Source organism: Caloenas nicobarica, chromosome 14 (genome assembly GCF_036013445.1).
Source record: "Caloenas nicobarica isolate bCalNic1 chromosome 14, bCalNic1.hap1, whole genome shotgun sequence".
In the NCBI taxonomy this organism is placed as follows: Eukaryota; Metazoa; Chordata; class Aves; order Columbiformes; family Columbidae; genus Caloenas; species Caloenas nicobarica.
This window is the reverse complement of record NC_088258.1, coordinates 14,796,256-14,813,073: the sequence shown is the minus strand read 5'-3', so window position 1 is coordinate 14,813,073 and position 16,818 is coordinate 14,796,256. Positions and strand designations below refer to the sequence as shown.

The following is a 16,818-nucleotide window of genomic DNA, read 5'->3' as shown; positions in this document are numbered from 1 at the left end:
CTGGTATTTGAAACCAATATTTGAGTGTCCTTGGAAAGAAAGTGATTATTTACTTTCAATATAAGACCCGTGTTCACAGGACACCTACCAAATCTGTTCAATTCTTTGAAAACAATGTAATTATTTACATACAGAGTCCTTCAAAAGCATCCTATGAATACATACCTAATAGACAAGATGATGAACAGTCCAGCCAACTAACCTACCCCTAAAATGCTCTAACATTCTGGCAAAGGCCATTAACCTAAACCAGACCCTGAAGATGTATTCATGGCAATGACTTCATGACAATAAAATTGATCAAGTGAAGGATTTTGCTTCTCTTATTCTCTGATATGAATTGACCAGTTTATCTGAACAGTCATCTGGGATAATTACATCATCTCACTGCATTTGCATAACCCTTACTTAATACAAAAAGTATTAACAGGGGTGTTTCAAAGTGTGGTTTGTTAGATTCTTGTCACCTTTCACCCATCTCGCACAAAATCTGGTTTTAAGCTGTAACAGCTCTCACCCTCTTCTCCCCAGATCTCAAGAAGTGCTTTCAAAACAGATTTTAACTTTGAAGCACTAAAGCAAAGTGGAGCACAGTTTGACTACAATAAGGTAACTGTGTGCTCTCTGGTGAAATATGTAGAGCTTTATGTATGCACTACAATAGAAACTGAACCAGAGCAGACTGAAATAACTGTTCTTGAAAACTCTAAATTCACTGAGAAGAGGGATTAGGGAACTGACTCAACAGTTATACTAAAAATCTCCACAGGGTGAAATTTGCAGCAGGGCCGAAAACATTTACGGCATTGTTCACTTCTTAAAAACCATGCTGGATGTAAAGCACTGACAGCTAACATGGCCCTACTAAAAAAATGACTAAACTTCTAAAAATATTGCCAAAAAATAGCTCTCCTTTAAATCAACAAAACACACCATCATCAAGGGAAAGCACAACTTGTTTCTTACAAGTACAATCAAATTATCAGACTATAGGAGCTCTGCAGAACTCAACCAAATAAAGTTATAGCATGAAGAAATTAAAACATGAAGCTAATAATTTAACTGCAACTTGTTCAGTAAGTTTTTTAAAGGCACAAAATCTTTCTCAAAGGAAAAAATCACTCCAGGCCTGATTAAGAGATAAACACAGACACATTCCTATGAAAATTACTCAGAACTAGGAAACCTCATTCATTCAGTAGTGAAGATATGGGGAGAAGGAAGAGGCACTTGTATTTATTTTGTAATCAGATGTAAACCAATAAATTAATCTATTTTTATTATATTACTGCCTATCATAAAATGCATTTCAAAAACGCAGCATTTGAAGTGTGTCATGTTCTGTGCCTGGTTTCTCATGCTTGGTATCAAATCAAAGCTTCAGACTCGTTTTCCCCCTGGATTTGCATGTGCATACACTGGAATTCTCCACTTCCTGGAATTCGAAGTAAGTATGTGGTTGTTTGAACAAACTACCATGTTGCACCACCCCCAACACCTCTCCTTCCCCCAAAAGAAAAAGAAATAGTAGATGAAGTCACTTGTTGTGAACACAAGCACACTCTTCTTAGGGAAGGCTGATCCTGAATCAGCAGCACTGGCAGCTTTCCAACCACACCTTTTCCATGGAAATCGTGTCAAATAAGGAAATACATTCCCATCACACAACATGCCTTGAAAAACCTGACCGACAGTACAAATGCTTTCATGAATTCTGTTCCCAAACTTGGACAAGCTGAGCTCCAATTCAGTCCTAATCTGTAGAACATCTGCTTTCTAAGTAGGGCATCTGAATTTTGAATCACTGAATCACATTTACAGAGAAATGCCAAGTTTTGTGAAATGATTGGCAGCTGGTGGTAAACAAGGGTGCATCTTTTTGCATAATACAACAAAATTAAGCACTTTCAAGCAGTATGAGATTCAACTTTAAAATTACTCAATCCAAAACGAGGAAAGTTCACCATCTGGCAGAAAACCTCTGCAGAGAAGTCGAGTGGTGAAACAGATATTGAGGAGACCAAAGAGCAAAGAGCTCATTGACTCAGAATTATTCCTTTAAAACCAATGCCAAGTAATGTTGCAGGAGCAGCTGTGGCCCTTTACCTTGGAGCTGGCAAGGCAGAAAACGCAGCCATGCACAGTATCCCAGCTATTTTTACCAACTGGCAAGAAAATCATAACCAAATTGAAGGGGGAACCACCACAACTGACAGATGTGTTGCACAAACACTGAGTATGCTAAACACGATTTATACTAACTCAATTTGTAAAGGAAGGCAAAGTATTAAGACACTTGCAGTGTATTTGGGGAAGCTGCCAGGGATGGATTGCTCAAATGTACCTGGAATACACACCCAGCTATTACTTGTTTCTCTAGGAGTAAATTTTTCCATAAGCCTCATCCCAGAGCTGTGTGTTCAGAAACATTTCACAGGAAGCTTTTCCATTGCTTATACAAGTTACTGTTCAGCTTTTGCAGATAGAAATCACAAAGCAAAAAATCACTTGACAATGAATGCTAATCTTACCTGGAACTTTGTCAACAGATGCAAAAACAGAGCGTTGCACTGTAGTGTCACTGCTGCTGCGTCGTGCATGATCGTAAAATCTAAATGGAAGGTGCTGGGCTGCAGCTGCAGAGCTATGTCCAAAACCCAGAGCAACTTCAGTTGAAGGCTGAACAGGAAGATCCAGGAGAGCTATGTTTAATCACAATTGATAATTTTTGTTACTCAAAAATACATAAAAGGAAGAATAGGCGAAAATACAATTGATGGTTTGCTCAGGATGTTAAGACTAAATCAGATGTTTAACATAACTTGCCTGCCTTTACCTCTTAATCATGGTTACAATTACATTGGAAAAGGAGAGACAACATTTCTGGCAACCTTTGTACCACTGCTGTCCACATCACATTCACACTAAGGAAGCTTCAGAATACAGTGGAGGAGGAAAAAAAAGGATTATAATAAGCTCCTTGCATTAAATTTAAATAAGCCATAGGAGTTATTAAAAAACACCCCACAAAAACAAGAACCACAACTGTTTTTCCTTGTACAAATGAAGTCATTCACTAGTTACAACTGAACACTGCAGAAAGCCATTTAAAGAGACAATCTGCTTTAAACTGGCAAAAAAATGCCTTTGCATTGCCAGTCAACCTAAAATTTTAATATCAAAATAGACTTGCATTAGCCTCAATCTTGCTTTCATTTTTGTGCCATGAAGCAAGCCATAAAAGCATGACATGCCTATTTTTTAAACTCAAAGCATGAAAACTTTTTACTTCACTTCCTACAGAATCGTAAGACACCAAAATAATCTTAAACCATCTACAATCAGAATAATTCTCTGGACAACTCAATAATTTTAATACCAGCTATAACCTTGTTTTTCACAACTCCAATTAGTTTGTTATTGTCCTTGGACAAACCAAGTAACCGAGATGGCTGCTGTCCTTTTTCGTTTGCCCACCTATTTTCCTTCCTGTATTTCAGAGTTTCCTTTTCCATACTCACCAATTCACTCAGCTTACTGGTAAGCTTCAATCTACTCTTCACCCACTTAGTATTCAAGTAAGATTTTAATCACTCTTTGCTATTCACTCAAATGAACTTTCCTTCATCTCTTTGCATGCATTTCCTCCAAACACAGAAATCCAGCTGCTGATAATCTTAATCCATTTAACATTTTGGATGGCTCGTCATCACCACATCCAAACATTAAGCGCTACCATCCACACCATCAGGACACCGCCCAACTCAGGAATCAGGCAAGCTGAGCTCCAGTTCAGCCCCAAGGCAGTAGAACATCTGCTTTCTAAGTAGCGCATTTTCATTATGAATGACTGAATCACATTTACAGAGAAATGCCAAGTTTTGTGAAATGATTGGCAGCTAGTGGTAACAAGACAGGAGTCCTTCTTTTCAATCCTTTCTTTGATGTGTCTATCATTACAAATGAAAACACGTATTTTACTCCAATAATATCTATGGCTTAGAAACTAGACGCTGATTTACAGTTTTCTGTTGCACACCACTTGTTAGATTTTTCTAACACATCCTTACGTTACAGAGTGACTTGCTGTGACATACAAGCCTTGTTTCTTAGAATAATTTCAAAATAACCGTTCACCTGCTATTCTCTGCATTTTCATACGCCGAGCCTGGATACGGCCTTTTGCAAGACGTTGTTTTGCAATAATGCAGCGAATGTGATCAGAAAAGATAAATGTAGCTTGAAGAATAGGAAAGGGCTTAGAATGAGGACTTGAGGCAGGCTTATGAATTATTATGTTCAGAGCTCTGCTGTCATCCTCTACTCCAGTCACCTGCATATCCTAAAAAGAAACAGAAGCAAGTAGCTAATGAAAAATTTTGCGTTTTTAAACCACAGATTAAATATCAACATTAAAAGAAAATCCTGTGAATGCTCCACTAAACCTCCTAAAAAACCGGTTTCTGCATTAAAAAGGGGGGGGGGGGGTGGGCGCGGAAATACTCTGGAAGTTGTACAACCTTGGATTTAGTTCTTCAGAAATTGGTACTCAAAGATTAAGTCAGTTAAAAATTCAATTAAGTTATTTGAGCATAGTGAATTTTCAGGAAATACAGTGTTGGCTAAGGCAAGAGAGACATAAATGAGAGAAACTTCTTAAAGCTTTTGAAATCAATTAGATCAGCACAGATCATTTTGAAGTTGCAACCTGTTACCTTCCCTACCTGTGTAGGAAGATTAGAACTCTTGGAGAGTTCATTACACCGTCACTTAAAGAAAGTGCTTGGGACTTAATCCCAATTGTATATGATTTCATGTTCAAATGATCACAGTCCAATATGTATTGGGGAAGTTACCTCATTTTCAAGTGTGCTTCTAGTTAACTATGTAAACTTCTTCAGCAAAACAAATACTTTAAAAGGCAGCAACTAGAAAAAAGACTAGCAACAGAAGAAACAAGTAAGCATGGTACAGAGCTTAAATATATGAGCTAATATTGGTATCACTTTTTACCCAACGTAAAGGCAGATTTTCAGCTGAGAAAAAAGTAACCACCCGGATTAAAACTTCTCTTACCTGCAAAAGACCTGCGAACTTAACTACTCCCCATCCAAGTCTGGCAATATCTGGCTCAACCAAACTCATCTGGTAAATATCCACAGCCAGGAATCTTTGAACTTGACCCCCATCCTTTGTTATGACTGTACAAGCAATTAGATCACTGTTATCTGAGGGAAGGAAGGAAAAAAGTCACATAGCTACTGAAGTTAAGGAGTCTGGGTTTTGGTTGCTCTATGTAACAAAAAATGTTAATATATAAAAGTGTAATCATCTTTACAAGACGTTTAAAGTTATGCAAGGTGGGGTTTTTTAATATATATTTTGCATTTCCCTATGATAGTTACAGTTACTTAGAAAGAGCGGGACGTATTTTGACAATAGCAGTTCAGGTGTCTTACAAGCTATGTATAAGATGTGCCTTATATGGACCTTGCTTTCTCTTACCACCTTCATTACCTTTTAGTTTAAAGGTCACTTCATTTCAGGGTTGCAATTGCATCAGTGTCGATTTCCCTCACTAAATAGAAGTCTCAAAAGGTCTTCCCCAACGACCACAGATAGTCTGACCCCACTGCAGGCAATTACACCCACCTCATTACAAACTTCAGCTCCATTCTGATGCTAATTACATTTCTACAGGTCTGAAACCTGACTGTTCTGACTGTTAGAAGCCTTTTAACTTCAAGACTACATGGAGTCTCCAGGTAAATTGTATCAGGTTTTTAAACAATACTTGTTAAATGAGGTGACATTTTTTTCTCTTACCCACCCATTTTATCAATTTATATTGAATAAATACATCCTCTCTTAACCATTACCCTAGGACCCCTCAAACAAGCCCCAAAATACAGATTTCAAGGAGCAAACACACCATTCCCTGACCCTCCTGCATCTCCTCTGTGCACCTGTTCCAGTTCAAACCCCTCATTCTTGAAAAGCGACTAAATCACCTTCTTTACACCAGTTGAAGTTTACTGAGCACCCCATAAACCAGCACCGACACCTTGTAGGAAACCTTTGCTCATCTTACTACAGTTGCCTTTTTCCTTTGCTTCAAACTGATACTTTCGTTCACATACTTACTGCACACAGGTCTTTTTCCTCTCATCTAGTACAATTTATAGCAAGTATAAGATTCTATGACCACACACACTGTCCTATTGAGTTAATAATCTTTGCAATTCTAGATGGTACGCCACAAAATTCGATGGACTTAGCCAGCTAATTTGCAGCATTCTAACTATTTCCTGCAATAGTTTTGATTGGGTTTGAGTATTGGTGTGTGGTGTTTGTTTGTTTGGGGTTTTTCTTGGTTGTTTTTGTTTTGTTAGGTTTTTTGTGTTGTGGGTTTGTTTTGGTTTTTGGTGGTTTTTTTTTTAAATAGAAACCATCCAACTTGCAAGCAAGGAGTTCTACCTTAGCCATAGTTTTTCAATCATTCGTTCTCCTTAGTGCTCTGATTCTTTGGTATTACTAAGGCATTGATAGGCCCAGCGGTTTGGAGTTATTTGCTCAAATAGCCATGGTAAAACAAACAAACAAACAACACACCACAACCTAAAAATAAAACTAGAAGAACTAGTTTTAGATAGGAAATAGATAGGAATGAGGGTGCAGATTATACAAAACAGTCAAACTTACTTCTCCAAACATCTAAACAAGTAGTTAACACCATATTTCATACTAGAGAAGTCTGTGGGATAGCTATAAGCTCCAAGTGGAAGCGCACAGCTCTTTGCAGCAGCCGGTCATACAACTAGGGACGCCAGCCACAAATTATAGTTTCGGAGGTAGGGGAAATTCTCTTGTGCGTAATACAGCACAGCAGGTTACCCAGAAAGGTTGTGCGATTTCTATCACCAAAGGTTGTCAAGGTTCAAAAAAGAAACCAAACACTCCTCCCAAAAACCACCTCCTCTTCCCCGCCTCCAAAAGCCCCCACACCACAACCAAGAAGTCCCTTCCAAATAACATTTCTATGATTCTACCAATCACCCTTTACCAGCAGGATCCATTCACAATTGTTTGGGTGGCAGGAGAGAACGGGAAGAAATATGGAAGGCTAATGCATTTAAGAGAGGATAATTAACGCTAATGCGGTGTGAATTAAGTGAGAGCTTTTGAAAACTGAGAAAACAAGTTGAATCAATACAACACTGTGACTTTTCTGCAATACCTACAGGATGGGATTCAGTTACATGAGGACTGATTGCTATTACCTGCTCATATGCCCTAGAAAGCTCAAGAAATCCATACAGGATTGGCAAATATTACTATAGGGCCTATGGGAGATGTATTCCTTCTTAGAAAAGGAGCTGAGACACCAGGCAGAAAAATCAGAGGAGATCTAAAACGGCAACGTAGGCTACGCTTCGCCAACAGAATCCTACTCCAGTATTACTGTACCAATGACATTCTAATAACCTGAACAATAAAAGAGAACAATACATATTAAATGCATCCAAAGCTGTATCTAAATTTTTGATCCAAAAGTGTATCTGTATTTGTATATATTTTATACATACACATCCAGAAGTGGTAACAGAAGTACAGATCTAATACATCCATGTAATGTAACACAGGGCTAAGTCTAGTCGACAAAAGCTACAAACGGCAGCAGTTCCGTGGTGAAAATAATTGAGTGATTAAACTCCACAACTGGTACTCTGTTCTCTGCTCCTTCACAGGGCAAAGTTTCTAATCATGAACATTTTTCTAGGAACGCACTTTGGTTCAAACCGAACCAGCTTCAAGGAAGTCATATATAATGCACAAGATAGGTTCAATTTTTTTTTTTCCAAGCCATAGGAAGAGAATAAAACAAGAAAATCCCTATGAATACAGCTATTAACTGAGAAGGAATTGATTCTCAAACAGTTGGTGTGACAAAACAAGGACAGACTTGATATATGGCCCGTCCTGTACACTGCATCACCTCCTACAGCTGATAACTTTTTTTGAAGCAGTTACAATAGCAAGCATAAAGTGCTATCAGTGTTAATGAGCCCTCAAGGCTTTCAACAATTAGAAATGTGTTTCAAAACAGGACTTCGGAATATAACTGGTTACTTCTTAACCTGGGACCCTTCATTGCCTTTTTCATTCTTTAATCCAATTAGTCCATCAACATATTTATTTCAGTCCATACGAATTCCTGGAACAGCCCTTTTCTTCTTAAGACCTGATGTGGACTCCTCCGAATACATAATATGAGGCTCCTGAATTTTGTGGATAATTTGTTGTGAAATTCTCAACATAAGGGTCGTAACACCAAAGAGAGTTGTGAAGTCCTCAAATACTTGGTTTTGTCCAGTATTTATACAGTTGTTAGTGCAATAGCAAGATTGAAATACTTGCAATTACTGCTGTACAAATTCAACTGCCTGACTACAAAAATGCAGTACTCAAGGCAAAGAACTCAAAGGGCAGGAATTGTTTTCCAGAGCAGAAAGTCTTCATTTTAGATCTGACAAAAACTTCACATAAAGCATTACGGTAACAATTTATAAAAGCACAAAAAGGAAAATTACTAATTTATTAGGCAGCCGTTACAGGAATCTTTCAAGTTTATAAAACTGAATGTATGCCATTTCCATGACTGTTTCTAGTTCACAGCTGCTGAAGGGTCATAAGCTACAGTCATCCTTTATGACAAAAACAGAAGAGAAGTGCGGTTAAACACATTTCCAGTGAACCAATCTGAGAATACTTACCGCTATGCTATAAAACAGTTACACATACAAAACCATATTTAGATGAAAGAATTTCAAGCCCAGTAAACTTCAGTCCTCTTGAAATTTTACCTGGGGATAAAGGTGACCCACAGCCAGAATGGGTACTGATGGGACACTGCTGTCAATAAGCGTAGTGTCATTTTGGAGATTAACAGCAATGTTTAATTTTTCCTCATGCACAACAAAGCCTGTAACCAGTTTGGACATTACACCTCCAAGGCATGGATCCAAGATTTCTCTGGACCTTCTCCAAGAAAAATACAACTTTTAGGAAATACAGCCTAGGAAGGAGAGTTCAAAGACTTCAGCTGCTTGCAGCAAAGATGATGTAAATTCGGTGAAAATATTGCATGAACACATGCAACTATTTGCCTGGAAAGACTGTACTATATGAAGTCTTGACAAATATAACAGCTACTTCAGCAGATGGTCTTAATGTACCTGAACTGCTGCAGGGCTTGATCTTTAATGATTTTATAATCACAATCCTAGAAATCACCTGCAGATGTGAAGAGCTCTCACAGCTGCCTGTGCACAGCAGGCAGCCCAAGATAAGCATCGGGCTGCAGGTAGTGACTGCATCACCTCCCACGTCACATAAATAACTTTTTCCAACAGCAGGCAGCCTGTTTGGTACGATATTCTGCTTTACTACTTACTATGGCAATCTTTAATTGCAAAGAATTTCAGAGTTAAAGTTTTGCACTTTGATGAAGTGAGTTTATAGAAGAATATATGATCCTTGACAGAACTACAACATATTTCCCAAATATACTCAGAGTTCGCAAAGCCATTTCAAAATGTACGTAACTCCTGTGACACAATCATCTGCACTATACTCTCTATCCAAAAGGTTTTTGACAACCTATATTTTGACCATTTTGTTGAACAGTTTAAAATTAATTACTTATGTTACTCTTCACAATAAACAGCCTTCTTTCAGAGAGACCCAGAATTACTTTCTCACTGTTTCTGCTATCTCTTTTGTCTGCTAGAAAGTCAGAATCCCAGTTTACGGATTAGTCCCTTGGCGTGGCCAGGACAGGGCACCAGCGCCCTTGGTGAGCAGGGAGTGCTGTTCCCATCAGGAGCAGCAGAAAAGAGAAAAAATAACTGCTAAGAGTAATTTGAAATCTCTGTTCTTGCAAGAAATACTAACCACTTTAAAAGAAGAATTCTTCTTTAATGACTTTCTCACCACCTGTTTCAGATAAAGAAATAGGTCTCAAAGACAGCTCTAATGCTAAAGAATTTTTATAAAAGAAAAAGACTATGCCAAGATTTACTGAACAAAATGGAAGATTCAGAAAAAGGGGAAAGGTTTAAGATGACCTTGGAAAGAGAGGTAAAGTGCAGAACAGTACACCTATGAATTGAGAAGGCAAGACAAATTGAGGAGAAACCCAGGGCATGCATTTCAGAATGCAAACCAAAGGATAAGTCATGTTAAAGATGGTTTAGGTTGGGATTTATTTTTTCCTTTCTCTTCCCCATGTGAGATGAAAACAATGAAAAATCTGTCTTTTAAAAAATCACTTTAAAAACTCTTGTTGACACAAAGTATGTACAACCATCACTGTAACTGTGGGAAAAAAACCCAACAATCAGACTGAGTTTGAGTATTGTCAAACAAAAAATTAGCGGAAGGAAGTAGCTAACAAATACATTTACAAAAATAACATTTAGTCTAGAAGTCATACGAGAATTTTGAGAGCACATCTTTTCCCCATTTCTGTTCTTGGTCATTTTTTTCCTCTGAGTATGAAGATCTATTTCAGTACAGCTCCAAGTAACTGAAAATAAGTGCCAACATATTATAAGCGCTAATCACACACAGGGCACTGCAGCCAAGCAGAAGCACCCTTGCTCCTAAAACTTAATTTTCCTGTAAACACAAGACTATTAATATTCAGGCAGATGGACTCTATATTGCAGCGTCGTTTTCTTGAGCTGTTTCAAGACTGTCATGCTGTGCTTCTGACAATATTATTTCTTAAAAAATAATTTAAATACCTTGATTATATATTTTTTAAACAGATGGCAAGTTGTTAAATGCAAACCTAGCATTTGCTCCTACCAGGCAGGCGTATTTGAAAAATATTTCAAGCTAGTACTTATAAATCTAACAGAGAAAAGATCACTATCACAAGTAAAATATTAAATAATTAACTATTAGCAAATCAGCAAACCAGTCCAATTAAGCTCTTCCACATTCCCAACAATAAATACAAAATTTGATACACCATACACACTACAGATGAGTTATGCCATTAAGTCCAGAAAAAGTCTTGCCTCCTGACGATACTCAGGAAGAAGTGGATGTCGGCATTTAAAAGGAGCATCTGCTGGAATTTCTTAGAACAGCTGTGATTTCCTCTCACATGCTGATCACATTTCAAGCACACTGAACATAATCTATTTCTTGTACCACGAGTGCCAGTGTGCCTTTATAAAGCCTATATATTTGGTAGGGACGCAGTGAACAAGGAGATTTCATTATATTACTTTTTTCAGTTTTAGCAAAGAAATAGCGGCTTTAAATGAATCATCATTTACCTCTTGGCCGTGGCATTTAAAACTCTGTCAGAGCACCCTGAAACCAAGCACCAGTCACCTTCACACAACCAGGGAGCTGCTGAATAACATTAAAGAAGCCACCTACGGAAGACACCTGCAAACTCACAGGCAGACTAAGGCAGGCAGTCATCACATAATACACAAGTGCTTCAAAACCATTTACAGTAAAAAAGAACACTGAAAAGTCATGGCAGGTATCATTGTGCTGGCAGCATACCCAGCAATATGGAATGAACCTTCTGTGGAATACCTGACTCATTTCTAACATGTACAGTCATATATAGTGCTGACAACCTTGCAACTACACTTAAAGGTTTACAACGAACACAGGTGCATCCAAATATTAAAATGCTTCTTTACAACAAACTTTGATCTTTCTCATCAAGCTTTCATAAAACACCAGCATTGCATTTGGGAAACAATCAAATAAGCTGTTTAGATAAGGTGAGTTTTGCATGATTTTTTCAAATCAAAACAGTAGCTGAAACAATTACTGGATCTTGTTAACCTCTACTCCTTCTGCACACTGTATGGATACAAATGAGCATAACCACTGGAGACATCTCAGTGTTCAGAAAAATTTCAAAAGCGTTGTAATAATATAGAAGAAAATTTGTTAGATCAAAAATATCTCCAAAATGATAATTTAAAAAAAAAAAAAAAAAAGAGGCCCACAATTACATTTTTTGGCTCACATTTTGCCAGTTGCTAGGTCCCTCCCAGGGTATGGCATCTATGCAACAGCGTGCATCCCGTATGCTTTATGCCAAAAATGCTGATATTCTCTTGTCTCTCTTTCTTGGGCAATGAAAAGACTTGAACTGGAAACTATGTCTTCGTGCTACCACACATACTAGAACTTCATCACTGTACTAACTCAATTCAGGTAAAGTAACAATAACAGAAATAAGCAGTTTAGGAAGTGTAACCAACCAAAATACCTTGTATTCTGTGTAAAAGCAATCCCTTTAGAACTGAAAAGTCATAAAAAGACACCTGCAATGAACAATATGTGCAGTGCAGTCCACTCAATTTATAATGAGAGCGCTCAGCACTTCTCTAGACTAACAGATAAGCAAGGACAAAAGGTGTCCTTTTCCTTTTTTTGAGTGGGTGGGGAGGAGGAACACATAACATTTGGAAATACTATTTCAATCAGATCTACCTTTTCTTCAGTATGTTCTTAAAAAACTGACAACTACTTCATAAACACACTTCCAGTTAATTCAAGAAAAACACCTTTTTTTTCAGTAGAAACTGATTCATTATTTCATCTCACCCTCTGGAAAAGTGCCAACATCACAATAAATACCTAACTCATTTGAAACAGGAAACTGAGTTCATTCTATATTACTAATCCTTTAGCAAGTCAACAGTAACTAAATTCTGGACATAATTTATCATCTGACAACTAATAACTGTGTAGCGTAACTAATGACATCTTGTGCTGTTCATTCTCTTTGGGAAAGCTTCTTGGGAAAGACCAAAAGTGTTGAGTTTGCATTAAGCTCTTTCTGCTTAATTCATCAAACCAAAAAATACCAGTAAGAAGAGAACAGAATCCAACCACTGAAGAACACATTTTAACAAGTATTTTCCCTGTACATTTTCTTAAATCTTCTAAGTAATAGAGAAATTCAACAAATGGGAATTGTGATGGCTCAACTGGCTGCCTTCCACACCACAGCTACCAAAAATGCAAACACTGGATCGATACCTCGAGATCTTCTCACCTGTTGCAGCCTAACGCTTACAGTTACTAAGTAAATGTCTGTCCATGTCTGACAGCTTGTACGTTTTTACAAGTGCAGTAACTGCTTTGATAGCATTCTTTGCACATTCACAGATAAATGAGTTTGTTCTCAAAACCTTTCACTGCTCTAAGCTGCATGGCTTGGATTTTATGCCAGAGGGAGTGCCCTCTGACACTTTCAGTATTGCAGACAAACATATTTTCTAAAAATTAAATTTAATTAGTTTTTAATAATAATAATTTTGAAATAGAATTCATTTAAGGTTTAATCTGGATTTCGTCCATTAAGCTACTGTACAGCAGCTCTGACATCACAAAACTTTTGCTTACCTCACTTGATTTTACTGTTTCCCCTTCACTCAAATAATTAATATCCTTAATGCACTCGATGCACAAAAAGATCTGAGATACTGGACATAACCCCATAGCATCTACTAAGGCAGCTGGGGCAACTGGGTTTTTTTTAGTTGCACTAAGACCAACAAGCACTTAAACATAGAGAATCAAAGAAATTAACATCTGAAACATCAAGCATTCTTTCCCTTCTTTTTTTTTAAAAAAAGAACCCTCGATAATTAAAACTCTAGTAGATGCACACTCTCCATTTTAGCAATCACATGCCATCTAAAGCTATGAATGATACCTCAAAGTTCTTAATGAGACAACTGCCTGAACAAAAGGTAACTACTTATCAGCCAATGCCAATGTCAATTCTCCTAGGTCTTGATTACAATAAATGGAACTAATAGCATTTATATTATCATGCACTTTCAATTCTAGCTGAAAAGCACCTTCTCTACATATTTTAAACCTCTAAACAAAAAACAAACGTCTCACACTATAGTAAATTAACTTAAAACAAGTTAGTGTTTCTTAAACTATGTCAGTGCTAGAGACAGTAAAACTCCAGTTTTATGATTTAGGTCAGAGTTACTCTACAAGTTGTACTGTTTAGTAACACATAAGGTCCTCTAGAGATGTATATTTTTATGTTAAATGAACACAGGCACATTGAATTTATAGACAAATAGTGCACTTCATGATTCTATTCCTCCCAACTTTTCGGTTTCTTCATATGCAGACTGCAGTGGTTTTCTGTGACACTGCAGAAAGAAGGTTCTTTGCCTTTATTTCACAACAAGTATTACTTAATATCACCAAGTCATTCTGGACGTTGCAGCCTGATGCCCTTTGGGACCAGCTCAGCATCCTGTTCAACTACGGGAGTTAAAGCTTCCATATGCCAACTTTACAATGACAGAAGAAATGTGAAGAACTCCAGGGTGGGCAGGACACGATGACGAGCAAACCCCAGTATTGCTAAAACCGCACAGTGGAGCTGTTGGAGTAGCTACCTTCAGTCCCTTAAAGTTCATGAATGGTTTAAGTGCACTTTGAACAGCTGAAAGCAGAATAGAAGAAAATCCTCCTAGGATTAGTTCATTTAAAAAACGAACATACCAGGAAACCAGATGAAGGACTCCAAATCCTTCACGTGCTAGTATTTAAACCCTGGAATATTTATTAACAGTCTCTTTAGAAATTAAAAACCAAAACAAAACCACAAGAAATGTTCCAAATCTGACAGAAGACAAATTTAACACAATCATCCTTAGTAGCCGATTACACAAACAAGGTAATTCTTTGGCATTTCTAACTTAAAAAAAAAAAAAGCCAGCAATTTTTCCATGTCATAGACTATTTAGGAAACTGAGGGACTACTTACTCAAGTCAAGAACGTCATCGGTCTTTATCAGATCTTCTTCCCTTGTGAGCGGTAACTGAGTTTCTGGCTCACCTCGCAAGTGCAGTGATAGCGAACGGAGCATGAAGAAAACCCTGATTGCCTTGAGAAATTAAGAAAATAATATTAAAATACTGCTGCACTCAGTACTACATATTTTAACAGAATCTTACAAACATATATTCACTTTTACAACCCCTGAGTTTGTTGTCATGCAGTAAATCTACTTTTTAAATTGAGAAAGTAGAAAGTTAGTTAAAAAAAAAAGAATATGAATAACTTGAAACATGCTATTTATTTTCAATGAAGTAGAAGCAGCAGAGCTTTTATCCCACTGGCACACCTACAGAGACAGTGACTGACACACAAATGACTACAGGAGCTGTTTAAGCAAAAACTTTTTTTTTTTTTAACCATTATTTTAAGACTGATTGTATTTATAATATCTGTATGCTACAGACAACTACACAACCAACCTTCAGAGATTCTCACATTTTGAACTTAAAACAGTACTAACTTTTCTGGCTGAGTCTAGCTAAGACGTCTATGACTTCGAGAGAAAACAGTGGGGATTTTTAGTTTTAACTTGCTGTGTCCACCAGAACTAACCACATGCAATATAGCACGCTCAGTTAACTTAATCTATATTTTCAGAAGGTCTACGTCAGGGCAAAGCATTCTGCAAGCTGCACCAGTCCCAAGGAATTTTCAACAGCTACTCTGTCAAACTAATATTCTTGTTTTGATTTAGAAATTAATGACACATGGTATGCAAAGACTAGATACAGTGCCAGAGAACAATCATCATTTTATTAACCACATTCTGAAAGGCACCATTTATAATCTTCTTCCACTACAAGAAGTGTAGTTTCAGTACAGCTAATGAAAAAATCATTTTTTATTACTTCCGGAATTTTGGTTTTTTACAACAATTTCCTACTCAGTAATTCTGTGCCATACTGTAAATTAACTGCTGCCTTACAGTAAAAGCATCGAATTCATGGAACAGCTGCAGTGACTGCCCAGGAACTCCCAAAATTGCAGGAAGTGTTAGGAAAAACAAATCTGAACTGCTTTAAGGAAAAACCCTTCACCGCTCTGTTTTTAAAAAATCAACAGAACTGTGGCTCCCATGAACCAGAACTGGAGTGCCTGGCCAGCTGTCATGCTGGGGCTGCTTTCAGAAACTTCTGGCAGAACAGGAATTAAGGGAGGGAAGTCTCGTATCTGGCTCTTCCATGAATTTGGTATGCTGTTGAAATCTAGTAAGGCAGGATGATTATTCAGAGCAAAGAATGTCAAGGGTATCTAACAACAATACGACATTAACGTTACCTTATGAATAAGAGAAGAGTCATTTTATAATGGGAGATGATCCCTCCCACTTAGGGAGACGGCGCACTACTGTATTGTGGATTTATTGAAATTAAATAGGATTACTATAAAGCAGTTTTACTACCAGATGCTTCAAGAAGAATTCATAGTATTTGGTTTAAAAGTTTCCAAATTACACCAAGAACAGCAACATCCAACATTTTTGGTAACTCAGAAGTCAAGCCCAACAGGTTTGGTTTTGTTTGTTTGTTTAATTCAGAGGGCATCCACCACTCAGACACCTTTCACTTATTTTCCCCTCAATCTTCTTTCCCTCCTAGACAGAACATTAATTTTCCTCACATCCACTCCCTATAAAACTAAAGTCACTCATCTCCAAACATGTAATCACATTTCTGTAGAATAATCTACAAGGGTAAGAAACAAAATTAGAACTTCAGCCTTTGTAAGAAAAAAATAATCAAGAACATCAGATGAAAATGGAATTACATTGTGCTTCCTACAATACTGATAACCCTCAGTTTGCCAGCAATATCAACATAAATGCAAAGGAATGTGATTTATGAATTCCTGTAACATTTTATTAGATCTCAGTAAAATAGCAGAGCAGTGGC

The 16,818-nt window shown here is 37.4% G+C and overlaps 1 protein-coding gene across 3 annotated transcripts in view; it reads right to left on the bottom strand.

Annotated features, from left to right (window-relative positions):
* Positions 1-16,818, bottom strand: part of CLEC16A (C-type lectin domain containing 16A) — a 77,049-nt gene that overhangs the window by 21,748 nt on the left and 38,483 nt on the right. For 2 of the 3 annotated variants that reach the window (XM_065644662.1, XM_065644660.1), the window contains exons 18-21: positions 14,852-14,972; positions 5,077-5,228; positions 4,138-4,342; positions 2,532-2,702 (exon numbers count right to left, since the gene is read on the bottom strand). In XM_065644662.1, coding sequence (XP_065500734.1) covers positions 2,532-2,702; positions 4,138-4,342; positions 5,077-5,228; positions 14,852-14,972 — 649 coding nt within the window. Of the gene's footprint in view, positions 1-2,531; positions 2,703-4,137; positions 4,343-5,076; positions 5,229-14,851; positions 14,973-16,818 lie in introns of those variants that run through there. The other variant, XM_065644661.1, reaches the window with a different exon arrangement.